This window comes from Pieris brassicae, chromosome 4 (assembly GCF_905147105.1).
Source record: "Pieris brassicae chromosome 4, ilPieBrab1.1, whole genome shotgun sequence".
In the NCBI taxonomy this organism is placed as follows: domain Eukaryota; kingdom Metazoa; phylum Arthropoda; class Insecta; order Lepidoptera; family Pieridae; genus Pieris; species Pieris brassicae.
The window spans coordinates 17,433,850-17,461,142 of NC_059668.1; the positions used below are offsets into that span (position 1 = coordinate 17,433,850).

At 33.6% G+C, this 27,293-nt stretch overlaps 3 protein-coding genes and 1 long non-coding RNA gene across 7 annotated transcripts in view; 1 reads left to right on the top strand and 3 right to left on the bottom strand.

Annotated features, from left to right (window-relative positions):
• LOC123709144 overlaps positions 1-9,373 on the top strand; it is a 34,901-nt gene extending 25,528 nt beyond the window's left edge. Inside the window, exon 3 of the long non-coding RNA XR_006753689.1 lies at positions 8,498-9,373. This is a non-coding gene — a long non-coding RNA (uncharacterized LOC123709144). The remainder of the gene's footprint in view (positions 1-8,497) is intronic.
• On the bottom strand, positions 3,179-6,674 carry LOC123709143. Of its 2 annotated transcripts, none has more exons than XM_045660295.1 (7): positions 6,555-6,674; positions 5,819-5,960; positions 5,302-5,441; positions 5,076-5,136; positions 4,340-4,451; positions 3,822-3,917; positions 3,179-3,378 (listed from the first exon to the last, which is right to left on the bottom strand). In XM_045660295.1, exons 1-7 carry the CDS (start codon positions 6,628-6,630, stop codon positions 3,274-3,276), a joined length of 732 nt encoding a protein of 243 aa, XP_045516251.1. In that variant the 5' UTR covers positions 6,631-6,674; the 3' UTR covers positions 3,179-3,273. The 2 variants fall into 2 exon arrangements, with proteins under 2 accessions (XP_045516251.1, XP_045516252.1); XM_045660296.1 differs by having other exon boundaries at positions 5,819-5,948; positions 6,555-6,673.
• Positions 9,374-14,770: 5,397 nt separating the features above from the next.
• LOC123709142 lies at positions 14,771-18,362 on the bottom strand. 2 transcript variants are annotated; one of them, XM_045660293.1, is made up of 7 exons: positions 18,244-18,362; positions 17,508-17,649; positions 16,990-17,129; positions 16,764-16,824; positions 16,035-16,146; positions 15,412-15,507; positions 14,771-14,970 (listed from the first exon to the last, which is right to left on the bottom strand). In XM_045660293.1, the coding sequence occupies exons 1-7, from the start codon at positions 18,317-18,319 to the stop codon at positions 14,866-14,868; spliced, it is 732 nt and encodes a 243-aa protein (XP_045516249.1). In that variant the 5' UTR covers positions 18,320-18,362; the 3' UTR covers positions 14,771-14,865. The 2 variants fall into 2 exon arrangements, with proteins under 2 accessions (XP_045516249.1, XP_045516250.1); XM_045660294.1 differs by having other exon boundaries at positions 17,508-17,637; positions 18,244-18,361.
• Positions 18,363-23,014: 4,652 nt separating this feature from the next.
• LOC123708863 (la protein homolog) lies at positions 23,015-26,946 on the bottom strand. 2 transcript variants are annotated; one of them, XM_045659802.1, is made up of 7 exons: positions 26,762-26,946; positions 26,536-26,685; positions 25,867-26,033; positions 25,117-25,377; positions 24,787-24,930; positions 24,281-24,392; positions 23,015-23,729 (listed from the first exon to the last, which is right to left on the bottom strand). In XM_045659802.1, exons 2-7 carry the CDS (start codon positions 26,654-26,656, stop codon positions 23,395-23,397), a joined length of 1,140 nt encoding a protein of 379 aa, XP_045515758.1. In that variant the 5' UTR covers positions 26,657-26,685; positions 26,762-26,946; the 3' UTR covers positions 23,015-23,394. The 2 variants fall into 2 exon arrangements, with proteins under 2 accessions (XP_045515758.1, XP_045515757.1); XM_045659801.1 differs by having other exon boundaries at positions 26,536-26,665; positions 26,762-26,945.
• Between the last annotated feature and the right edge of the window lie 347 nt (positions 26,947-27,293).

Genomic DNA, 27,293 nt, shown 5'->3' on the forward strand with positions numbered 1-27,293 from the left:
ATATTACGGAGGAAGGGATTTGCTGCTCGACATAAAAGGAGGATCCTTGACTCGTCAAACTACTGACCGGCCTGAAGACCCCAGGCTGAAAAAATTCGTTTAAGCGATTCTGACATCTCCATAGCGTTTGCAGGTGTCGCTACAGTAGCGAAATGTGTACAACTTAATTGCCACTTTGTCTGTTGTTAAGTAGGTAAACCTCAAATTGAATTCTCTGTTATAGACATTGTGTTAAAATGTCTGGCTTGGGGAACAAGAATGGACCGCACCGGTTATATCAACAAAATTTGGTAAATGAGTCCCTAAATATTATTTCAGAAGAGCAAGGAACACCATGTTTTATTATTTTTTTAATTAATTCTTGTGTAGAAATAGAGTATCAATAAATAATATTAGATCTTACTGTGATTCTGTCAATGCCGAATTTCATATCCAGACTGCGAATCGAAATACCAGAAATGATTCCAATATTAACGCGGACTTCACCTGAGAGACGGATGCCATCTATTGCCAAACTGAAAAAGAGATTAAACAAAACCTACCCCTTTTCATTCTATTGTGAAACTTGTTAATATTTTTAATTAAGAAAAATTATTAACACAAACATTAACCACGATTAGCCTCTTTAAATCAGGAAAACTAGTTAATAAATGTTCGGTCAGCCAGCTGAGTATCATTATCGGACGTCAAGGCAGAATACAAAATACCATCCGTATCACCTTGACGTCCGTTGTTCCACAACTCAGCGTTTTCGAAGGCAGTTTTTGCCGCGCACCACCGCTATGTGGAACCAGCTACCCACTGAAGTATTTCCGAACTAATTGGATAATTGGATTTACTAAATCGAGGGAAATACGTCAATAAGTCGAATTCGACTTAGGGTCTTTCAAGAAAAATGCGCACCAATTCTTGAAAGGCCGGATACGAACTTGCGAGACTTCTGGCAATTTGAGTGTCCATGGGCGGCGGTGTCACTGAAGATTAGGTGAGCCTTCCCTGCATGTTTACCGCCCATTACATAAAAAAATAGAAATAATAGGTAAGAATTCAAATCAAACTAAACATTAAAATTTAATAGAGGTTCCTACAACCTTCAACATGTATTAATATTTTTATAAATTTGTTATCAAATCAGATATCGATTTTTGTCTACAGACATCTTACGACCTTTATACTAATTAGAGGTCAATGTCCAAACAATTCAGGCAGATAATACATGATGATATACCAAATAGATAACACGTGTCACTCCACCAAGGTGCTGGAGGTTTGCAACGATAGTTATTTGCTTTTACAAACTTTGGCACAGTATCCCTCTTAAGTGCATCAAGCCTTTCGATAAATACGTCATATGACTGTAAAGGATTCCTATCATTTACTTCAAAATTAGAAAAAGCAATTATAGACAGCTCATTGTATTTTATCCAGTCTGTCTTGTTGTTTAAGAATTTTTCAATGGGAAGATTAATTTGGTATCTATCAACGGACAATAAAACACGAGTAAGCGTAGCAAAATGATAGCTCCCCATACAATCATCATGCACCCACCATTCGCATAGTGGAGTGATTGGAGCACTACAAAAGCTGACATCATAACTGATGGATTTCGGTTAGAATAATTAATAGTAGTGAAACTACCATTGTTAAGGACACATAGATCAAATTCATCAATTAAATCGTATAGCAGATCTTTTCTTTTTTGACTTTTCGTGGTCATGCACCCAAATACGACATGGTGAGCGTTGAAATCTCCAGCCACATATATTGGCTTAGGCAAATCTCTAATTATATCACGTAGTTTACTCATTCTGAAGTTACCATTCTAGGGAGAGCAGTATACACATAAAATCGTTAAGTGATTACCTCTTACATATAATGTTAATGCCACAGTCTGAATATCTTGGTAAAATCTGGTTATAATAATATTATATTTAAAATACGGCTTGATCAAAAATGCTACTCCACCATGCTCGTGTTAGGCATTATGATGATGGGAATTATATCCAGAAATTACCTTGGATAGAACCCTTTCTTGGCAGCCCCAAATTAACGAACTGATCAGGAGGATCTTTTCTTCTTCTCGTGCGCTGAATAAGTTACGCAATTTTTTGCATATCCCTACTAAAATTTCTCTTTTACTATCTATTGGTTATGCAGATGTGTTAAGGTGAGGCATTGAGAATAACATTACGATCTAACGCAAAAAGTACAACAAAGCCAATGTCCTCTACATTGATGGTACCTGTTGTCAACGTACTCCAATCTGTAGCTTTGGACGCGGTCAAAGCCTCGGAACACGTTCAAAGGATTTTACTTTTAATTAAAAACGGCCGTGAAAATGCGGAAAAGTGTCAGACGAAATTATAAAGGAAGCTACTGCTGTTGCGGAGGAAGTTGAACTGGAGGAGGACATTACATCAATGCCGCGTATTACGGGGAAACAAAGTCATAGAAGCAATCACCCAGCAGAAAGCTCTTCAGAACACTGGAAGATATCTTTAGTAATAGCATACTTGGATTAAATTATCACCTCCCTTGAAGTAAGTTTTGCTGAAGAAATCACGCCATCATTCGCATTATATAAGATACACCCGGAACAGATGCAAAAGATTACAACTGAAAATCTGAAACAAACTTGTGAAGCTACGGAATTGTCCAGTTTTATCGAACTTAAATCGAACTTTGCCAGCAGTTGCACGATAGGCTTAATCTAACAAGTTCAGTTGTTGATGTCCTAAAAGAAACAAATTCCTTCTTTACCGAATGGGAAAAAGTAATGAATGTTTTGATAGCTTTACCATGCATGACCTGTACAGTAGAGTGATCCTTTAGCAGCCGCAGAAGACTAAAAACATGGCTAACATGCACCATGGCAGATAATCGCCTTAATGATAAAGTGGTTGAAAGTTTTGCAAAGGTCCCCACAGGATATGTTTTAATTTATATTTTAATATTTTTGTTAAAATAAATAATTATTACTGGGTTTAAAAGTTTGATTTAGTTATTGTGCTGTCGAGGGCTTGTGAAGTTTTATACATTGATATTAAAACCGTTCTTATTACAATCGTCATCGGGACAAAGGTAAAACCAAAATGGTTGTAAGTTTAAGCATTTAGATCAGATCTAATTGTAAAGTCAAATTACATATAAATGCACCTTATAAAATAAAAATAAACTATTTGTTTGATAAAGAATATATTCTTGTGTCATAGGTCTGTATAAAATATAGTTACTAAATATCACGTTACATTGATAGCAATATCATGAAATATATTAATAGCTTTCAATTTCATTTAATAACCCAGAGAAGTAGCTTGGTTTTAAAACTCCATCAAGTATTGCCCGAATTGTGTCATTGAAGAACTTGTTGATCTGAGCCTGTAATAAATTATATGGTTTGTATAGATTTTTGCTTTGATGTCATTGAGGAAAATGAGTTTTAAAATGTTCAACTTTCATATAGTTTTTAAAAAAGCAGTGGCCTAACACGTCTGCCCAGCGATACACTAATTGATTTTTTGATCGAATTCTTGCTTCTACGGGCAAACATCGCGGAGTACAGCATGTCTAGGGTGTCGTGTCTCAAAAACTTAGTGTATAACAGATCTCGCTCTGGATTAATGTCCAGGGTCGGTCTTAGGAAAATCCCTATACCCTTAAAATCAGTCCATCGTGTGTCGGGAAAAGATGGCTTATCACCTCGAAATCCAGAGATGTAGCGCTACTGGACCTATTTATTTATATAGAATCTCGTAAACTGTTTAGTTTAATTAAGTAAAAGATATAAGATCTAAATATATGTATATATATATAAAATGTACCTCATAAGTTTTTAGGATGTAAGGAATGTCTTCGTTGAAGAGTTTGTTGACATTGGCTGATAAGTCCTCTTCCATCAATGTCAAGTTAACGTTTGACTGAAAGATAAAAGGCAAATCCTAAAATGTATCAGTAAGTAAAATATATTGCGGAGGAAGAATTTTGCTGCTCTTCCGACCTAAAAGGAGGGTCCTTAACTCGTCTAACGAATGAGCGGCCCGAAGACACCAGGCTGAAAAAATGTTGCGTATATGCGTGGTGTGTGGTGTCGCTACAATAGCAACACAAACAGCAAAATATGCACAATTTAATTTCCACTTTTGTTAGTTGTTAAATAGGCAAACCTCAAATTGGACAATAGAATTAGTTTTAAGGGATTAAGTACAAGGGGCTTGTATGAATTTGTGTCGCCTGGATGACCCTTAGTAGCGAGCGAAAAGGCCGACCGGTGGAACATGTTTTATTATTTATTTAACTATTGTGTAACATTAAAGTATAAATAAATAATATCAGATCTTACTGTGATTCTGCCAATTCGGAATTTCGTAACCACGCTGCGAATCGAAATACCAGAAAAGATTCCAAAATTGACACGGACTTCACCAGAGAGACCGATGCCATTTATCGCCAAACTGAAAAGGACATTAAACGAAACCTGGTTACCTGTTCATTCTACTGTATTTACTTCAGAAATTGTTAAGGATTCAAATCCAACTAAATATTAAATTTTAATAGAGGTTCCTACAGCCTTGAATGTGTATTAATATTTGTATATATTCGTTATCAAATCAGATATCGATTTTTGCCTCCAGACATCGTCAGACTTTTTTACTAATTAGAGGTCAAAGTCCAAACAATTCAGGCAGATAATATATGATGATATACTAAATAGATAAAAACCTTTCTTTATTTGTTACCAAGATATAATTATCTATCCGACGTAATCGTCGAACTGCGATGTTATGATCTGGCTTTCGACAATTCAAAACAGAAAGAAGCTAACTTTGAATCAGATTAAGGTGTTTAAACAAAAGCTCTTCAGTTATATATAGTTAGCTATTCTTTTATCATGTGAACCGCCTTCATTTCGACTCCTGTCGGTGTTACAATCTTAAGCATAGCTGAACAATTTTTTTATCTATCTAAATGATATGACTAGTTATAGTAAAGATATAAGGTGTAGTGTTAGTTGTATAATAATTGGAAGTGAAGTCATAAATACTAAATATTTTACTACTATATTGTCTCAAACTCACCTGCCTCTCAAATCACCGTTGTATTTCTCTCCAAAAACATTTGCTTTCAAGCCTGAGTTCTCTACAAAAATACAGTTTATATACTTAAATTTTTGCGTTAGTTATATAAGTAGATTCCAATAGCCTAATATAGGAATATAATTAGGGCCATTCAGGGCTCTAAAATATTATCGACTTCCAAAAATAAAACAATTTGATCCGAGCTAATCCGAATTTTCAAACTTACCTACGACCAACATAAGTCGTGGAAGCTCAATATTAAAGCGTAATCTGTGCCAAAACACCCAGTAATCCAGTTGTCTTATCACGATATTACTGGCCCCAGTAAAACTGAAGTTATTCAGGAATAACCTCACATCTACGAGGCTGTAAAACACAAAAAACACATACTTATGTACTAAGATAAGGTCATTGCTGCATATATATAAATTAAGTTGTATCATTTGTTTGTTTTCAGAAAACCTTAAACATATAATTATGACTGCCAAAATGATTCAGAATTAATTTTTACTATAAAAAAATGTCTCATAGTACTGGTCGTGTGGCATAAAATATGTATCTCAACTGAATAATAAATATTTCAAATATTATGTATGGGTACATTGTATGAGTATAAAATGGTTAAGGGTTAATAGAGACGAGTCCTAACCCTTAGTACTAGTATGACTCTTGTATGTCAAATCTAATACGTTTATGACATAATCCTTACTCTAAATTATCTTTATGATCGTAAAGATACTTACAAAGGAACGTTATATTCAAACTCATAGGAATCGATGATAAGCGGGTCCAATCCATTTGCTCTAATTGCGTTTCGTACTTGTCTGATGATATTTCTTATTGAGTTTGTGATCAAACGTGGCTCTTTGGGTTCTGAAAAAGTCACTAAAAAATACACGTTTGCATCGCTATTGAAAGGGACCGTCGCTTAGTTTGTATTCACAATAAAATTTGTAAAATAACGATTTTAAATTTAAAGTTATCAACGAGATAATAATCTTAATTTTCCCTCTTATTATTAAATATAAAACGATAAAATTTATAGATAACAAGTAATAAATTGATTTTTTTTATTTTTATTTTTAGAAAAGGAATCTCGCTGTTGGCCTATAGGTCTCCTGTGAGACTCGAACCTCGGCTTGTACCGTCACGGAGTAGTCAATCGCCTGAAGGGCAGGACGCAAGCTTACCGAGCTTCAGTCCTTTTTATTTAACATCGTAAATAAACCCTTATATAGTAATTAAAAATTGTCAAATTCTTACACGTAGGTATTTATATTATTTTTTACGATAATTATCAAATAGGTCAATAGGAAGCTTATTTTTACTTGTGTTTTGAATTTATATAATGAGGATTTCGTCGGCTAAACGTTAGATTGAAGTCTATAGTCAACATTTCAGGCACCAAGGTAAACCCCTTTAACTGCCTTTTGTACTTTTAGTTTATTAAAATGTGCAATTATCAAGAAAAGTACTCACCAACTTCATTTGTCTTTTGTGGAAGAGCTATGGCGCTGGCCACGAGCAGTGCACACGCAAAAACGACGAATTTCATGATTTATGTTACACCTACGAAACAAAATTATACATATTATAGAATTATATATGTACAGTAGAACCCGTTGGAGACGATCACGCTTACTAAAATTTCTCGCATAATACGCCACTTTACGCCAGTCGCTGCAACTTAAGACATATTTTCATACATTTATTAACGGTTAATACGATTCGGCATCCCGTTTAATACGCCCAAGCCCGAGCTGAGAGGTCTAACTGAGCGCTATAACGCGAGCCCCGCAGAAAGGCCCCCCGCCTGCACATGAAGAACCCGAGAAACTGTAGGGTTTTCCTGGATATTCTTCCATTGATGACAATGTAGCACCGTACGAAATTCAATCAATTCAAGATCTTATTGAGAATGTAAATAACACACAAAACGGGGCCTTTAGTGATAATGATGAAGACGAAGATTCTCCGGTTTTGTCAAACGGCCAGGCAATATCAGCTGTTAATGATTTAAGATGCTATGTAGCTTCTTTGGATCAAAGCGAAGATGCACTGCAAAAGTTGAATTATGTTGAAAATCTTTTAATTGCTAATGTATCTAAATCTTTCTGTCAAACCAAAATAAGTGATTATTTTAAATAACGTAATTATAATTACAATACGTATTTAATATTAATCATAAATGTATAATTTAAAATACCAAAATTAGAACATATACATAATGGTATGTAGTACGTTTTATTTTTCCTATCCCGCATAATACGCTTTATGTAGGTCCCTGAGAAATCGTCTTAAGCGGGTTTTACTGTATTTATATGAGAAATCAAAATACCTATGAGAACAAGTAATAATTTGTTGATTTTGTTCTCGAAATTATATCAAAAACAAAATGCATTGTCACTAAAGAGTACACCGTTTATGAAAAGATAAACTATAAATTTTGTTGGTAAATAGGACAAATCCATTTAATACTATTTTTAATTTGTCAAATGTATGTTGTGTTTCTGCGACGCTGCGACGAAAAGAGACGGATTATGGAATAGTATTTGAATCAAAGTAGCGTAATTAGATTAAGTTAATATGAATAAAAGTAAGTTTAAAATAAATATAAAAGATGATATTGCCAATTGTAAATCAGTATCATAAGTAATAAAATTATTGCAATATGCTCAAGTCAAGTATCGTTTGTTTTCCTTCAGCATACGAGTATTTGCGCACATAGAAAGCCAATATCCAATAATAAGGGGTTGTCCATTAATCACGTGAGGTTTTCTTTTAACCCCTCCCTCCCCCATGGTGATACGTCTACCCCCCACTCCATATCACGTGCATTTTTTAGTACCTACAAAGAATCTTAAAACTTGTACAATATTATTTTTAAGTACCGGTAAAATAATCTAATCCTATTTTAGAAAATTAAGTACCATGACAAAAATGTCTAGACATAAAGGTTGCAGGTTGTTTTTGACTAGCATAAAAACAATATTAATAGAATGGTGTAATCGTGCGAAAAACATATAATGTCAAGGTTTACACTACAAGCCGCTTGTCAGTTCAGAAATAATGCGTATGTTACTATTTTCCCCCTTGCCCTCGTGATATTTCGTAATTTTGGCCGAACAAATATCATCATGATCACAAAAAAACGAAAGCAAAACAGATTTTTTTAATTTTACTAATTATGTTTATGATATTATAACTTACCAAATGAAATCGTCTTATGCGTATTATTGTTAGATCAGCCATTTTATAGTACAGCCGATATCATTTTTTTAATTAATAAGATAAACATTATCACTAGCATTAAAGGATTAAAAAAAATGTTTTATTCGTTTATTTAGCAGTATATTTTATTTTAGCAGTAACTAAGGTAATATTAATATCGCAAGGTATAATAATAAAATTTCTCGTTACAGGCTATCAAGGGTATTCTTGTCTCAGGAAACGTCAACGTCTACTACAAAAGAGCTTACGCCAGCAGAATATTAATGATGAAGTAGCAAATATTTGCACTGATATTTCTGAAAACTATTTAAAATATAAATAATGTAACAGGTCAGTTTCTCAGTTCGATCGAATCCCAATGTTTTTTTAAACCGAACACTCAGAACCTACCACCAATTACTTCGTGTCCGTTTTAATTTTTTAGCATTTCGAGATAAAAGTTGTAAGATAATTTAAATATATAGAACAAAGTCGTGTTAGTTACACCACTTTTAACTCAAGATCAGCTGGACCGATGTAAGTCACCCCTTTTTTGGTGCATTCTTCTCCGCTCCAAATAGCAGAATGTTGTATATCAGAGAGTGCTTTCACATGCAGTATCGCAATATTGGCGCTATAGAGAAGGGGCCTAATGTGTAAAACGGCCATTCTTCTTTCGCAATAGCGAGCGATAAAACATTTCTGTATTTGTAATAATGTTATTACCTTAATGAAATCCTAAATTAAGTTTAACTAAAGCGAGCACGATATTATTAGAATGTTAGTTGGAACGGAGTTCGGGCCGTGTCAGCTAGTATATTATAATATATTTATATACTCTGACAAATATGCTTTTCTTTTGTACTAAATAAATTACCTACATTGTTAACATAAGCACGGGAGACGTAAATTTCTATATAATCCAGTAAAAGGAGCTGACCAAAGTCAATATACATGCAGAAGTCTTTTTTATGGGAGTTAAAGTATAACCGCCGCCCATGGACACCTGTAACGCCAGGAGCTAGCGGGTGTGTTGCCAACCATTTAATGAATATTACGCTCTTTTGTTGTCTTTCCCTACAAAATGCACACGCGCTCGCGTTCTTCTAGGTACATGAACAAAATATGCGAATACACTATATTGCTCTTTTGATCCTGTACTGAAAATTTTATTATTGTGTAACTTATTAAGTGCGTGAGAAGAAAATATACTCCTGCTCAGTTCGTTAATTTGGGGCTGCCAAAACAGCGTTGTATCCAGAGTAATGCCCAGGTTCCTAACAGTGGAACAAAATGGAACGACAGTACTATCGATAGTAATCTGGGGTAAAGATGACCAATTTATTCTCGTGATGTACGATTCACTTCCAATAATAATCGACTGGCTCCTGCATGGATTTCCTCCATTCAACAACATTGTCCAAATCAAAGTTTACCGACTGTATAGCAGAGGGGAAATCGTTGAAAGTATACCGATTGTAAATTTAAAGGTCATCAGCATAAAGATGAGAGATGGAAGAAAGTTGAGTAATAATATAATTTATAAAGAGCGAAAAGAGGAGAGGAGAAAACTCTTAGTGCATGGCTTCAGCATAATCTCTGTCTTATATGTTTCTTTGATGATTTTGAACTATTTTAAAGGACCCAAAGGGGAAGGGTCATGGATACCACATGTGGAACACCAGCGTGGGACGTTACACATAACAAACCATCCACCGCTATTTACATCCACACAACTACTACTAACACCGATGGCCACAGTCGCTACGACACGAGCTGCTACCAACACCCAATATAGGAACCGAGAGGCCATCTCGCCGAGAAAAATCCGGTTTCTGTTCAAGTTTAATTGAAGAAGCTCAAAAACAGACATTAGAGCTGTGTAGAGAGCTCATTAAAGAAATGCTCAAATCAGGTGATTTAAATAATGAAATACTTAAAAAAATCCATAAACACATACAATAAAAATTATATGTCCCTTGCTCATAGTATAATTATATGAATTATAATCTATGTAATACTTTATTCTAACTGTATTTCTTTATATTTTTCATTCTAAGTTGTGGAGAATCAATGGAAGCTGAGACCTAATATAAAACTTTGGACAGTTTGCTGAGCTACTTGCTCAGTAATGTCTCGAATTGATCTTTAATAAAATCCTGATACTGTTCCGTGAAAAGATCTTTTCATAATAAGATTACTACAATACTGTTAAAATAAGACAATATTCATTTTTTAATTTATGGTGTCTTCTCTGCACTGTGTCTATGGTCTCGTACTTCAGTCTTTTCTTGTGTAGAGTCAAATACACTGCCTTGAAAATTGTAATAATTTAAAAAATATAATAAACGTTCTTTAGACCAAATACGAGTGATTCTGTAGCAATCCACGTCCACTGTACGAACACATACTCTGTGAACAATTACTATTTGCTCAGCCGACAAATCTACAGACTTTATTGGGTGTCCATAAAAGGGTATCGTTCCATCACACATATCTTTATCTAAGAAAGCTTTGAAAGCGTATCAGTTAAATAAAATCCGAATTATCCAGATCAAAAAAATTATTGGTTTGTTGCCTCGCGAGGTAATGTTACGGATTTCATACAAAATGAATGAACGAAATTAATAAAAAAATCTAGTCACATGGAAACAAACTAATCTCTTGGGGTACTCAACAGAGGTATTCTAGAGTTCAACTTATAAACTACAGGAATAAAATTAACTGTTCATTTTTACAAAACTTTATTATTACACAAAATATAAGTATTTTACATGGAATAAAAAACCTTATATTTTAACAGCAAGATACAAAAATCTATTTTTCAACCTGAACTTAAAATTGTTTCGATTTGGTAAAAAGTTCTTTTACTACTTTATTAAACACTAATAGGACTTGCTAGCAATGCTAATCTAAATACTAAATACTTCAGAAATCGCGGCAACGCGTTTATGAGTTTATGTACGAGCCATTTCAATAGTACTAGTAATAATACAGACCTATTCTATTATAGATATAACATAGAAAGTTAAACTTTAATGTTGAATAAAGTGTTATATTTTAAATTTCAAATTTAAAATGTACACAAACAGTATTCTTATAGGTAAGCACCACTAAAAAATATATTTCAAAGGTTTTTATTATATTTAACTATCAGCTTTAACTTTAGACGGAGGGCCGCCACCGTTGTCGTCTTGCCTCCGTTTCCTACCCTTTCCTCTAAAGTTCTTTCCCCTGTTATTTCCTCTATTCTTAAAGTTTTTCATGTTCTTACGGCGTTTGGCCATTTCTTCAACAGTTTTTTCTAAATATGCTGTCTCTTCATCACCTTCAAGCAACTTGAATGGGATTTCTTTCTCATCTATTTTGACTTTTCCATCTGTGAATTTTTCTGAGAGCTCCTTCGCTGCATTTTCTTTGCTGAATCGCACCCAACCTTGGGTATCACCTTGGTTAAAATCAATATATGCTACTTCACCACCTGAAAATGCACAATATTTATCATTAAACAAACAATTAAACAATGTCTTGCTTTTTTTGACAAGAATCAATCTGTCAAACGAAAAGCACTTGCTTTTAAATATGAAATGTTCGATATCACCAACGGAATTGTTGCAGAAGTTACAGTAGTTGCTCTCCACTATGCCCAACCGAGTCAGGTGGGCCGGGACGGTGGAGTGACCAAAACGCAGTCTCTTTATGAAGAGGTTTATGGCTAGGTGTTGTCTACAACTGAAATTGAATGATTATTGTAGAGTATGCCATTATAGTGAAAATCTTTTCTAAAAATCATGGTCTTGCTTTTTTTGGGATTAATATTTAGAGCCAACTTGTCATTATAATATATGTACAATTGATCTAAAGCATCATTTATATTATTTACAGCTCTATCTACATTATGGCCTTAACAATATATTACAAGATCATCCGCAAATTGTAAAATATTTACACCTTCTATATTTACAAAATTAAGAATTTGACTAGTATATACATTGTACAGCAATGGAGATAATGTAGCCCCCTGCATTGTACCTTTGAAGACCCTTCTGGGACCATGGAGAATATTATTATGCCTTATATACAAAATTCTATTTGTTAAAAAATTAAATAACCAATGGCAAAGTGTGCCTGGTATACCAGTGTCAGAAATAACTTGAACCAAAATGCCAGGATCGACATTAACAAACGCACCTTAAACATCCAGAAAAGCACAAACACTGGACTTATTATTATTGTTGGCATATTTTAGATCTGACTACAGAGAGATGAAGCTGTCAGCACAATTTCGACCATTCCAGAAGCCATATTGAACATGTGGAATGATGTTGTTCGTCTCTACATAACATTCAAGATGCACCTTTATCATGTTTTCATTAAGCTTTCCAACACAAGATGACACTGATATGGGACAATATGAGTTAGGATTACATGGGGTTCTTAAATAGTCTTCTTCTTAACAGCATCAAGTTTTTTGTAATTAATGTACTTATCAATGGTTGGATCCCTTCTGTACAGTTTAAAGCTTCATAAGTTTTAATAACACTTTGTTCACACGTGTCACTCCACCAAGGTGCTGGAGGTTTGCAACGATAGTTATTTGCTTTTACAAACTTTGGCACAGTATCCCTCTTAAGTGCATCAAGCCTTTCGATAAATACGTCATATGACTGTAAAGGATTCCTATCATTTACTTCAAAATTAGAAAAAGCAATTATAGACAGCTCATTGTATTTTATCCAGTCTGTCTTGTTGTTTAAGAATTTTTCAATGGGAAGATTAATTTGGTATCTATCAACGGACAATAAAACACGAGTAAGCGTAGCAAAATGATAGCTCCCCATACAATCATCATGCACCCACCATTCGCATAGTGGAGTGATTGGAGCACTACAAAAGCTGACATCATAACTGATGGATTTCGGTTAGAATAATTAATAGTAGTGAAACTACCATTGTTAAGGACACATAGATCAAATTCATCAATTAAATCGTATAGCAGATCTTTTCTTTTTTGACTTTTCGTGGTCATGCACCCAAATACGACATGGTGAGCGTTGAAATCTCCAGCCACATATATTGGCTTAGGCAAATCTCTAATTATATCACGTAGTTTACTCATTCTGAAGTTACCATTCTAGGGAGAGCAGTATACACATAAAATCGTTAAGTGATTACCTCTTACATATAATGTTAATGCCACAGTCTGAATATCTTGGTAAAATCTGGTTATAATAATATTATATTTAAAATACGGCTTGATCAAAAATGCTACTCCACCATGCTCGTGTTAGGCATTATGATGATGGGAATTATATCCAGAAATTACCTTGGATAGAACCCTTTCTTGGCAGCCCCAAATTAACGAACTGATCAGGAGGATCTTTTCTTCTTCTCGTGCGCTGAATAAGTTACGCAATTTTTTGCATATCCCTACTAAAATTTCTCTTTTACTATCTATTGGTTATGCAGATGTGTTAAGGTGAGGCATTGAGAATAACATTACGATCTAACGCAAAAAGTACAACAAAGCCAATGTCCTCTACATTGATGGTACCTGTTGTCAACGTACTCCAATCTGTAGCTTTGGACGCGGTCAAAGCCTCGGAACACGTTCAAAGGATTTTACTTTTAATTAAAAACGGCCGTGAAAATGCGGAAAAGTGTCAGACGAAATTATAAAGGAAGCTACTGCTGTTGCGGAGGAAGTTGAACTGGAGGAGGACATTACATCAATGCCGCGTATTACGGGGAAACAAAGTCATAGAAGCAATCACCCAGCAGAAAGCTCTTCAGAACACTGGAAGATATCTTTAGTAATAGCATACTTGGATTAAATTATCACCTCCCTTGAAGTAAGTTTTGCTGAAGAAATCACGCCATCATTCGCATTATATAAGATACACCCGGAACAGATGCAAAAGATTACAACTGAAAATCTGAAACAAACTTGTGAAGCTATTGTCCAGTTTTATCGAACTTAAATCGAACTTTGCCAGCAGTTGCACGATAGGCTTAATCTAACAAGTTCAGTTGTTGATGTCCTAAAAGAAACAAATTCCTTCTTTACCGAATGGGAAAAAGTAATGAATGTTTTGATAGCTTTACCATGCATGACCTGTACAGTAGAGTGATCCTTTAGCAGCCGCAGAAGACTAAAAACATGGCTAACATGCACCATGGCAGATAATCGCCTTAATGATAAAGTGGTTGAAAGTTTTGCAAAGGTCCCCACAGGATATGTTTTAATTTATATTTTAATATTTTTGTTAAAATAAATAATTATTACTGGGTTTAAAAGTTTGATTTAGTTATTGTGCTGTCGAGGGCTTGTGAAGTTTTATACATTGATATTAAAACCGTTCTTATTACAATCGTCATCGGGACAAAGGTAAAACCAAAATGGTTGTAAGTTTAAGCATTTAGATCAGATCTAATTGTAAAGTCAAATTACATATAAATGCACCTTATAAAATAAAAATAAACTATTTGTTTGATAAAGAATATATTCTTGTGTCATAGGTCTGTATAAAATATAGTTACTAAATATCACGTTACATTGATAGCAATATCATGAAATATATTAATAGCTTTCAATTTCATTTAATAACCCAGAGAAGTAGCTTGGTTTTAAAACTCCATCAAGTATTGCCCGAATTGTGTCATTGAAGAACTTGTTGATCTGAGCCTGTAATAAATTATATGGTTTGTATAGATTTTTGCTTTGATGTCATTGAGGAAAATGAGTTTTAAAATGTTCAACTTTCATATAGTTTTTAAAAAAGCAGTGGCCTAACACGTCTGCCCAGCGATACACTAATTGATTTTTTGATCGAATTCTTGCTTCTACGGGCAAACATCGCGGAGTACAGCATGTCTAGGGTGTCGTGTCTCAAAAACTTAGTGTATAACAGATCTCGCTCTGGATTAATGTCCAGGGTCGGTCTTAGGAAAATCCCTATACCCTTAAAATCAGTCCATCGTGTGTCGGGAAAAGATGGCTTATCACCTCGAAATCCAGAGATGTAGCGCTACTGGACCTATTTATTTATATAGAATCTCGTAAACTGTTTAGTTTAATTAAGTAAAAGATATAAGATCTAAATATATGTATATATATAAAATGTACCTCATAAGTTTTTAGGATGTAAGGAATGTCTTCGTTGAAGAGTTTGTTGACATTGGCTGATAAGTCCTCTTCCATCAATGTCAAGTTAACGTTTGACTGAAAGATAAAAGACAAATCCTAAAATGTATCAGTAAGTAAAATATATTGCGGAGGAAGAATTTTGCTGCTCTTCCGACCTAAAAGGAGGGTCCTTAACTCGTCTAACGAATGAGCGGCCCGAAGACACCAGGCTGAAAAAATGTTGCGTTTATGCGTGGTGTGTGGTGTCGCTACAATAGCAACACAAACAGCAAAATATGCACAATTTAATTTCCACTTTTGTTAGTTGTTAAATAGGCAAACCTCAAATTGATTTCTCTGTTATAGAAATTGTGTTAAAATGTCATTACTTAAAACGTTACATACATATTCTGGCTTGGGGAACATGAATTGAACCCGGTACCCTAAATATTTTTCATTATGAAATTAGTTTTAAGGGATTAAGTACAAGGGGCTTGTATGAATTTGTGTCGCCTGGATGACCCTTAGTAGCGAGCGAAAAGGCCGACCGGTGCAACATGTTTTATTATTTTATTTAACTATTGTGTAACATTAAAGTATAAATAAATAATATCAGATCTTACTGTGATTCTGCCAATTCGGAATTTCGTAACCACGCTGCGAATCGAAATACCAGAAAAGATTCCAAAATTGACACGGACTTCACCAGAGAGACCGATGCCATTTATCGCCAAACTGAAAAGGACATTAAACGAAACCTGGTTACCTGTTCATTCTACTGTATTTACTTCAGAAATTGTTAAGGATTCAAATCCAACTAAATATTAAATTTTAATAGAGGTTCCTACAGCCTTGAATGTGTATTAATATTTGTATATATTCGTTATCAAATCAGATATCGATTTTTGCCTCCAGATATCGTCAGACTTTTTTACTAATTAGAGGTCAAAGTCCAAACAATTCAGGCAGATAATATATGATGATATACTAAATAGATAAAAACCTTTCTTTATTTGTTACCAAGATATAATTATCTATCCGACGTAATCGTCGAACTGCGATGTTATGATCTGGCTTTCGACAATTCAAAACAGAAAGAAGCTAACTTTGAATCAGATTAAGGTGTTTAAACAAAAGCTCTTCAGTTATATTGTATTCTTTTATCATGTGACCCGCCTTCATTTCGACTCCTGTCGGTGTTACAATCTTAAGCATAGCTGAACAATTTTTGTATCTATCTAAATGATATGACTAGTTATAGTAAAGATATAAGGTGTAGTGTTAGTTGTATAATAATTGGAAGTGAAGTCATAAATACTAAATATTTTACTACTATATTGTCTCAAACTCACCTGCCTCTCAAATCACCGTTGTATTTCTCTCCAAAAACATTTGCTTTCAAGCCTGAGTTCTCTACAAAAATACAGTTTATATACTTAAATTTTTGCGTTAGTTATATAAGTAGATTCCAATAGCCTAATATAGGAATATAATTAGGGCCATTCAGGGCTCTAAAATATTATCGACTTCCAAAAATAAAACAATTTGATCCGAGCTAATCCGAATTTTCAAACTTACCTACGACCAACATAAGTCGTGGAAGCTCAATATTAAAGCGTAATCTGTGCCAAAAAACCCAGTAATCCAGTTGTCTTATCACGATATTACTGGCCCCAGTAAAACTGAAGTTATTCAGGAATAACCTCACATCTACGAGGCTGTAAAACACAAAAAACACATACTTATGTACTAAGATAAGGTCATTGCTGCATATATATAAATTAAGTTGTATCATTTGTTTGTTTTCAGAAAACCTTAAACATATAATTATGACTGCCAAAATGATTCAGAATTTATTTTTAATATAAAAAAAATGTCTCATAGTACTGGTCGTGTGGCATAAAATATGTATCTGAACTGAATAATAAATATTTCAAATATTATGTATGGGTACATTGTATGAGTATAAAATGGTTAAGGGTTAATAGAGACGAGTCCTAACCCTTAGTACTAGTATGACTCTTGTATGTCAAATCTAATACGTTTATGACATAATCCTTACTCTAAATTATCTTTATGATCGTAAAGATACTTACAAAGGAACGTTATATTCAAACTCATAGGAATCGATGATAAGCGGGTCCAATCCATTTGCTCTAATTGCGTTTCGTACTTGTCTGATGATATTTCTTATTGAGTTTGTGATCAAACGTGGCTCTTTGGGTTCTGAAAAAGTCACTAAAAAATACACGTTTGCATCGCTATTGAAAGGGACCGTCGCTTAGTTTGTATTCACAATAAAATTTGTAAAATAACGATTTTAAATTTAAAGTTATCAACGAGATAATAATCTTAATTTTCCCTCTTATTATTAAATATAAAACGATAAAATTTATAGATAACAAGTAATAAATTGATTTTTTTTATTTTTATTTTTAGAAAAGGAATCTCGCTGTTGGCCTATAGGTCTCCTGTGAGACTCGAACCTCGGCTTGTACCGTCACGGAGTAGTCAATCGCCTGAAGGGCAGGACGCAAGCTTACCGAGCTTCAGTCCTTTTTATTTAACATCGTAAATAAACCCTTATATAGTAATTAAAAATTGTCAAATTCTTACACGTAGGTATTTATATTATTTTTTACGATAACTATCAAATAGGTCAATAGGAAGCTTATTTTTACTTGTGTTTTGAATTTATATAATGAGGATTTCGTCGGCTAAACGTTAGATTGAAGTCTATAGTCAACATTTCAGGCACCAAGGTAAACCCCTTTAACTGCCTTTTGTACTTTTAGTTTATTAAAATGTGCAATTATCAAGAAAAGTACTCACCAACTTCATTTGTCTTTTGTGGAAGAGCTATGGCGCTGGCCACGAGCAGTGCACACGCAAAAACGACGAATTTCATGATTTATGTTACACCTACGAAACAAAATTATACATATTATAGAATTATATATGTACAGTAGAACCCGTTGGAGACGATCACGCTTACTAAAATTTCTCGCATAATACGCCACTTTACGCCAGTCGCTGCAACTTAAGACATATTTTCATACATTTATTAACGGTTAATACGATTCGGCATCCCGTTTAATACGCCCAAGCCCGAGCTGAGAGGTCTAACTGAGCGCTATAACGCGAGCCCCGCAGAAAGGCCCCCCGCCTGCACATGAAGAACCCGAGAAACTGTAGGGTTTTCCTGGATATTCTTCCATTGATGACAATGTAGCACCGTACGAAATTCAATCAATTCAAGATCTTATTGAGAATGTAAATAACACACAAAACGGGGCCTTTAGTGATAATGATGAAGACGAAGATTCTCCGGTTTTGTCAAACGGCCAGGCAATATCAGCTGTTAATGATTTAAGATGCTATGTAGCTTCTTTGGATCAAAGCGAAGATGCACTGCAAAAGTTGAATTATGTTGAAAATCTTTTAATTGCTAATGTATCTAAATCTTTCTGTCAAACCAAAATAAGTGATTATTTTAAATAACGTAATTATAATTACAATACGTATTTAATATTAATCATAAATGTATAATTTAAAATACCAAAATTAGAACATATACATAATGGTATGTAGTACGTTTTATTTTTCCTATCCCGCATAATACGCTTTATGTAGGTCCCTGAGAAATCGTCTTAAGCGGGTTTTACTGTATTTATATGAGAAATCAAAATACCTATGAGAACAAGTAATAATTTGTTGATTTTGTTCTCGAAATTATATCAAAAACAAAATGCATTGTCACTAAAGAGTACACCGTTTATGAAAAGATAAACTATAAATTTTGTTGGTAAATAGGACAAATCCATTTAATACTATTTTTAATTTGTCAAATGTATGTTGTGTTTCTGCGACGCTGCGACGAAAAGAGACGGATTATGGAATAGTATTTGAATCAAAGTAGCGTAATTAGATTAAGTTAATATGAATAAAAGTAAGTTTAAAATAAATATAAAAGATGATATTGCCAATTGTAAATCAGTATCATAAGTAATAAAATTATTGCAATATGCTCAAGTCAAGTATCGTTTGTTTTCCTTCAGCATACGAGTATTTGCGCACATAGAAAGCCAATATCCAATAATAAGGGGTTGTCCATTAATCACGTGAGGTTTTCTTTTAACCCCTCCCTCCCCCATGGTGATACGTCTACCCCCCACTCCATATCACGTGCATTTTTTAGTACCTACAAAGAATCTTAAAACTTGTACAATATTATTTTTAAGTACCGGTAAAATAATCTAATCCTATTTTAGAAAATTAAGTACCATGACAAAAATGTCTAGACATAAAGGTTGCAGGTTGTTTTTGACTAGCATAAAAACAATATTAATAGAATGGTGTAATCGTGCGAAAAACATATAATGTCAAGGTTTACACTACAAGCCGCTTGTCAGTTCAGAAATAATGCGTATGTTACTATTTTCCCCCTTGCCCTCGTGATATTTCGTAATTTTGGCCGAACAAATATCATCATGATCACAAAAAAACGAAAGCAAAACAGATTTTTTTAATTTTACTAATTATGTTTATGATATTATAACTTACCAAATGAAATCGTCTTATGCGTATTATTGTTAGATCAGCCATTTTATAGTACAGCCGATATCATTTTTTTAATTAATAAGATAAACATTATCACTAGCATTAAAGGATTAAAAAAAATGTTTTATTCGTTTATTTAGCAGTATATTTTATTTTAGCAGTAACTAAGGTAATATTAATATCGCAAGGTATAATAATAAAATTTCTCGTTACAGGCTATCAAGGGTATTCTTGTCTCAGGAAACATCAACGTCTACTACAAAAGAGCTTACGCCAGCAGAATATTAATGATGAAGTAGCAAATATTTGCACTGATATTTCTGAAAACTATTTAAAATATAAATAATGTAACAGGTCAGTTTCTCAGTTCGATCGAATCCCAATGTTTTTTTAAACCGAACACTCAGAACCTACCACCAATTACTTCGTGTCCGTTTTAATTTTTTAGCATTTCGAGATAAAAGTTGTAAGATAATTTAAATATATAGAACAAAGTCGTGTTAGTTACACCACTTTTAACTCAAGATCAGCTGGACCGATGTAAGTCACCCCTTTTTTGGTGCATTCTTCTCCGCTCCAAATAGCAGAATAAGTAATAAAATATCGGATATGTTATCGAATAACAATTAATGTATTAATTAAATTAACGAATGCAAACGGCATGTGCTGCCATCTGTTGACAAAATTACGCATATAAAAGAAACCTACCACTATCAACCGGATTTGATACACGCGAATGTTTGTGGTGTATATCTAGAAAATGCATTATCTCATGGGTATAATTGTATCATGTATGTTGCATGTTCACGTGTCGACAAACCATCAGCTTTATTTGTTCTTGCGCCGGATAACAACATAAAAAATGTTGTATATCAGAGAGTGCTTTCACATGCAGTATCGCAATATTGGCGCTATAGAGAAGGGGCCTAATGTGTAAAACGGCCATTCTTCTTTCGCAATAGCGAGCGATAAAACATTTCTGTATTTGTAATAATGTTATTACCTTAATGAAATCCTAAATTAAGTTTAACTAAAGCGAGCACGATATTATTAGAATGTTAGTTGGAACGGAGTTCGGGCCGTGTCAGCTAGTATATTATAATATATTTATATACTCTGACAAATATGCTTTTCTTTTGTACTAAATAAATTACCTACATTGTTAACATAAGCACGGGAGACGTAAATTTCTATATAATCCAGTAAAAGGAGCTGACCAAAGTCAATATACATGCAGAAGTCTTTTTTATGGGAGTTAAAGTATAACCGCCGCCCATGGACACCTGTAACGCCAGGAGCTAGCGGGTGTGTTGCCAACCATTTAATGAATATTACGCTCTTTTGTTGTCTTTCCCTACAAAATGCACACGCGCTCGCGTTCTTCTAGGTACATGAACAAAATATGCGAATACACTATATTGCTCTTTTGATCCTGTACTGAAAATTTTATTATTGTGTAACTTATTAAGTGCGTGAGAAGAAAATATACTCCTGCTCAGTTCGTTAATTTGGGGCTGCCAAAACAGCGTTGTATCCAGAGTAATGCCCAGGTTCCTAACAGTGGAACAAAATGGAACGACAGTACTATCGATAGTAATCTGGGGTAAAGATGACCAATTTATTCTCGTGATGTACGATTCACTTCCAATAATAATCGACTGGCTCCTGCATGGATTTCCTCCATTCAACAACATTGTCCAAATCAAAGTTTACCGACTGTATAGCAGAGGGGAAATCGTTGAAAGTATACCGATTGTAAATTTAAAGGTCATCAGCATAAAGATGAGAGATGGAAGAAAGTTGAGTAATAATATAATTTATAAAGAGCGAAAAGAGGAGAGGAGAAAACTCTTAGTGCATGGCTTCAGCATAATCTCTGTCTTATATGTTTCTTTGATGATTTTGAACTATTTTAAAGGACCCAAAGGGGAAGGGTCATGGATACCACATGTGGAACACCAGCGTGGGACGTTACACATAACAAACCATCCACCGCTATTTACATCCACACAACTACTACTAACACCGATGGCCACAGTCGCTACGACACGAGCTGCTACCAACACCCAATATAGGAACCGAGAGGCCATCTCGCCGAGAAAAATCCGGTTTCTGTTCAAGTTTAATTGAAGAAGCTCAAAAACAGACATTAGAGCTGTGTAGAGAGCTCATTAAAGAAATGCTCAAATCAGGTGATTTAAATAATGAAATACTTAAAAAAATCCATAAACACATACAATAAAAATTATATGTCCCTTGCTCATAGTATAATTATATGAATTATAATCTATGTAATACTTTATTCTAACTGTATTTCTTTATATTTTTCATTCTAAGTTGTGGAGAATCAATGGAAGCTGAGACCTAATATAAAACTTTGGACAGTTTGCTGAGCTACTTGCTCAGTAATGTCTCGAATTGATCTTTAATAAAATCCTGATACTGTTCCGTGAAAAGATCTTTTCATAATAAGATTACTACAATACTGTTAAAATAAGACAATATTCATTTTTTAATTTATGGTGTCTTCTCTGCACTGTGTCTATGGTCTCGTACTTCAGTCTTTTCTTGTGTAGAGTCAAATACACTGCCTTGAAAATTGTAATAATTTAAAAAATATAATAAACGTTCTTTAGACCAAATACGAGTGATTCTGTAGCAATCCACGTCCACTGTACGAACACATACTCTGTGAACAATTACTATTTGCTCAGCCGACAAATCTACAGACTTTATTGGGTGTCCATAAAAGGGTATCGTTCCATCACACATATCTTTATCTAAGAAAGCTTTGAAAGCGTATCAGTTAAATAAAATCCGAATTATCCAGATCAAAAAAATTATTGGTTTGTTGCCTCGCGAGGTAATGTTACGGATTTCATACAAAATGAATGAACGAAATTAATAAAAAAATCTAGTCACATGGAAACAAACTAATCTCTTGGGGTACTCAACAGAGGTATTCTAGAGTTCAACTTATAAACTACAGGAATAAAATTAACTGTTCATTTTTACAAAACTTTATTATTACACAAAATATAAGTATTTTACATGGAATAAAAAACCTTATATTTTAACAGCAAGATACAAAAATCTATTTTTCAACCTGAACTTAAAATTGTTTCGATTTGGTAAAAAGTTCTTTTACTACTTTATTAAACACTAATAGGACTTGCTAGCAATGCTAATCTAAATACTAAATACTTCAGAAATCGCGGCAACGCGTTTATGAGTTTATGTACGAGCCATTTCAATAGTACTAGTAATAATACAGACCTATTCTATTATAGATATAACATAGAAAGTTAAACTTTAATGTTGAATAAAGTGTTATATTTTAAATTTCAAATTTAAAATGTACACAAACAGTATTCTTATAGGTAAGCACCACTAAAAAATATATTTCAAAGGTTTTTATTATATTTAACTATCAGCTTTAACTTTAGACGGAGGGCCGCCACCGTTGTCGTCTTGCCTCCGTTTCCTACCCTTTCCTCTAAAGTTCTTTCCCCTGTTATTTCCTCTATTCTTAAAGTTTTTCATGTTCTTACGGCGTTTGGCCATTTCTTCAACAGTTTTTTCTAAATATGCTGTCTCTTCATCACCTTCAAGCAACTTGAATGGGATTTCTTTCTCATCTATTTTGACTTTTCCATCTGTGAATTTTTCTGAGAGCTCCTTCGCTGCATTTTCTTTGCTGAATCGCACCCAACCTTGGGTATCACCTTGGTTAAAATCAATATATGCTACTTCACCACCTGAAAATGCACAATATTTATCATTAAACAAACAATTAAATAAATAAATCAAAGGCGCTACAACCTTTTTAAGTCTTGGCCTCAGATTTCTGTATCTGTTTCATGATAATTTGCTAAACTACTAAGCAAGTAACTAATCAGCCTTCTGTGTCTGACGCGCGCCGTCGACTTTTTGGGTCTAAGGCAAGCCGGTTTCCTCACGATGATTTCCTTCACCGTTCGAGCTAATGTTAAATGCGCACATAGAAAGAAAATCCATTGGTGCACAGCCGGGGATCGAACCTACGACCTCACGGATGAGAGTCGCACACTAGGAGCCACTAGGCCAACACTGCTCACACCAAACAAACAATTATGTCACTTAAAGTAAGCAAATCTTTCTAGTCCCACTCAATAGTGAGAAATCTTTGTAATATGTGATTTTGATATATTTTGGGAAACGACCCACAAACACTGGTATAAAATCGTGATGGTAGATTTTTTTTCATTCTTTCCAGCAGCTGTTTCCGAATAGGTATGACATAAGTATTTTTCCAAAAATATAAAATTACCTAGTGCCGTTAGTGCATCTTTTATTTTCTCTCGGGTGAGGTTGTCACTACCTTCATTAAAGAACAACACTGTGCCAGTGGGTAGTTTGAAATCATCCTTTTCACCCTTCTCCTAAAATAAAATGAAACATTTATTTAGGTTATTTTATGCTTTTACATATTGGTCGGACATACAGAAACTTGACGCATTAGTAAAATATCTATAAGTGATAAATTCGCTGTGATCATAAAATATGAACTAAATGTCTATGAAAAGTGATTTATAACTATTACTAAAAGTAAACTGATGAACTAATTCGACACATTACATATACAATTTTATATTAAATGTGTATGTAAGTTGTTAAACCAAATTAATTGCAGCTTAGTTTTAGGAACAAATTTATGTCTCTTAAGTTTTGAATTATTTGAGACAAAATTCAAAAATAAGTAGATTTCTGCACTACTTTTATATTAATTCTACATTCTGGTGTTTCAACTAATTTTTATATTCAAATAATACACACCTCCCCTTTTTGTGTTTTTTTCTGTTTCTTTTCTTTATGAGCAGCATACTCTTCTTGTTTCTGCTGTAAATAATTATCTTGCCAAAGTATTAATAACTCTGTGTCATTGTACTTCAAGCCCTTACTCTCAATTAATTTTGTAGCCTGAAAATAAAATAAAAACTATATTAAACCTTGATGTACTTGGCAGCCAAATTGTTTATGTAAATTATGTCTAAATGTTAATTTCAGACAAATGGAAATAAGCACAGAAGGAAAGGAAAGATCACCTTCTATGCCTTCTAACCAAATATAGAACCATGAAGCTATCTAAATATCAAGTTAACATACATGTTCTTTAGTCTTGAAGGTAATGAAAATAGATCCTTTGAAAATTTTATTTTTGGTCTGTCTGTCTTGATATTTTCTCATGATAACATTCTCAATTTCTTCAAATTGTTTTAGGTACTTTAGTATATCATCCAGAACAGCATCTTTTGGAAATCCCTTGGCATAGATAGTGCGAGCAGTCAAATCCTTTCTTCGTTCTTCATTCATCTCTGGCACTGGCAATTCAGGGTTTCTACGGATTTTTTTGTTGTCATCTGAAATCTAAACACAAATATTTTATAAAAGTTGAATGTTCAATAAAAAGCTTGATTAAAGCCTATTCCAGTAGTGATAACAGAATTTTTTAACATTCTGATGTTAAAGTATCAAAAGATATAAAGAAACTGTTTAAATTTAAATCAATACAATTTGTTAGATAAAATAATAAAGAAGCAATAGTATTTGTTATTTTAGTGAGAATTACATGCAGCTTTTACCCTTATGGTTAGCCATATTAAAAAGTAAAGTAACTTCAATGTGCAGAAAGACTTCTGCAGATAATATTTAAAATGCAGGAAAGTCAATAAAAATTTGTTGATGAGGTTGATCTCTACTTGCCTAGTAGAAAAAAAATATCAAGAATTAACTATAAAAATTTTAGGTTTTAGAATCACTGGTATATTTTATAGTAACATAGAAAGATTTTGAGCATGTGGAGATAGCGGTAGAGGGAGTAAAGCAAAGTATTAATGTTATCATATATCTGCATACCTCCAACAGACCGGATCTTGATTTACCAAGGGCATTAACTATTATGTCATGATCATTAGACAGCTTAGCCAGACGATTGAACTTGAGGAGAATTTCTAAGGGTATCCATCCATCATCAAGCTGTACTTGATCTCGAAGAAACTTATCTCTTGGCAAATTTGAATCACCTAAAGAACATATTTTATTGATTATAAGAATTGAATTGCAATTGAACATGTATGAGTTAAAATAAAACTATCTTATATTCTAGCATCCTTCAATCATGTTTTCGACATAACTGACCTTTCTTACAATCTTTTTATGAACTTTTTTTTCTTTAGTTTTGAGAGATTCCTAAAAGTCATATTATGTTGAAGCATAAAGCTCAAGCACTATAAAACGTCAAAAATAATCCTGTATATCCTAAACATATTGGATAGCTCACTAATAGTAAATAAATAATATACTCATTTGTGTATATTATATTGTAACAAAATCTTTGAATAAAATCTCAATCAGCCAACATCTATGCGAAGCTTTTTAAAAATTTAACCTATTTAAAATAAAGTTTTCAAGACCGAAATCGAATAATCTAATATAATAGTTAATTGAAAATCGCCCAGGCTTTGTGAAAAAAAAATCACATTTAACTGCAAAATATAAACACGTGTTGGCAAACAAATATCTAACCAAAGTAATATTCCACTTGACGAATTATAGAATGTTCAAGATCTGTAATCTCTTCACTTCCCTCGCTCGGATTATTTTCTTGTCCATTATTTTCAGTCGGTATTTCTTTTTCTTCAGTCATGGTTGAATACTGGAAGCAAAACGTGAAAACTAAATAAGAGAAAACATTGTTTATGTACTGTCATTAATTATGCTTCGAGTACCGGCATGCTGAAAATACGTGTACCTTTATCGTTATAAAATAGTTTGACCCGTTATTCTTTTGCTGCTAAGCAATATTTTTTCTGAATTTTAAGTGGGAAAGCTAATTGCAAGTTGAAGAGAATTTCCGATGAAACCTCAGTCCTCAATGCTCGAACCACATGTACCTACAACACAGAACACTATTACTTCTAGCGAACTACAATGTACATTGTACAAGCTTGCAGTGTGACCACTTACAACTTACCAATTACGGCTAACCAATAAATGAAAAATAAATAACATATTTTACCGCGCTTTTTAAAAGAATACATTTTATTAGGACATAATTTAGTTGGGTTTATATTATATGGGTTTATAAAACAGCGTAGCGTAGATGATAAGGTAATTATTATGATTTCTTTGACGTAATTATTACACTACACACATGAAATGTGTTCTGGTCTGGTTTGGTATATTAAAATTCTAAATTTTTGTGAGATATTTTATGAAATCATAATTTAATCAACATTTAAATCAAGATAAATTAAATAAGATACAGAGTTGAGATACAGCCC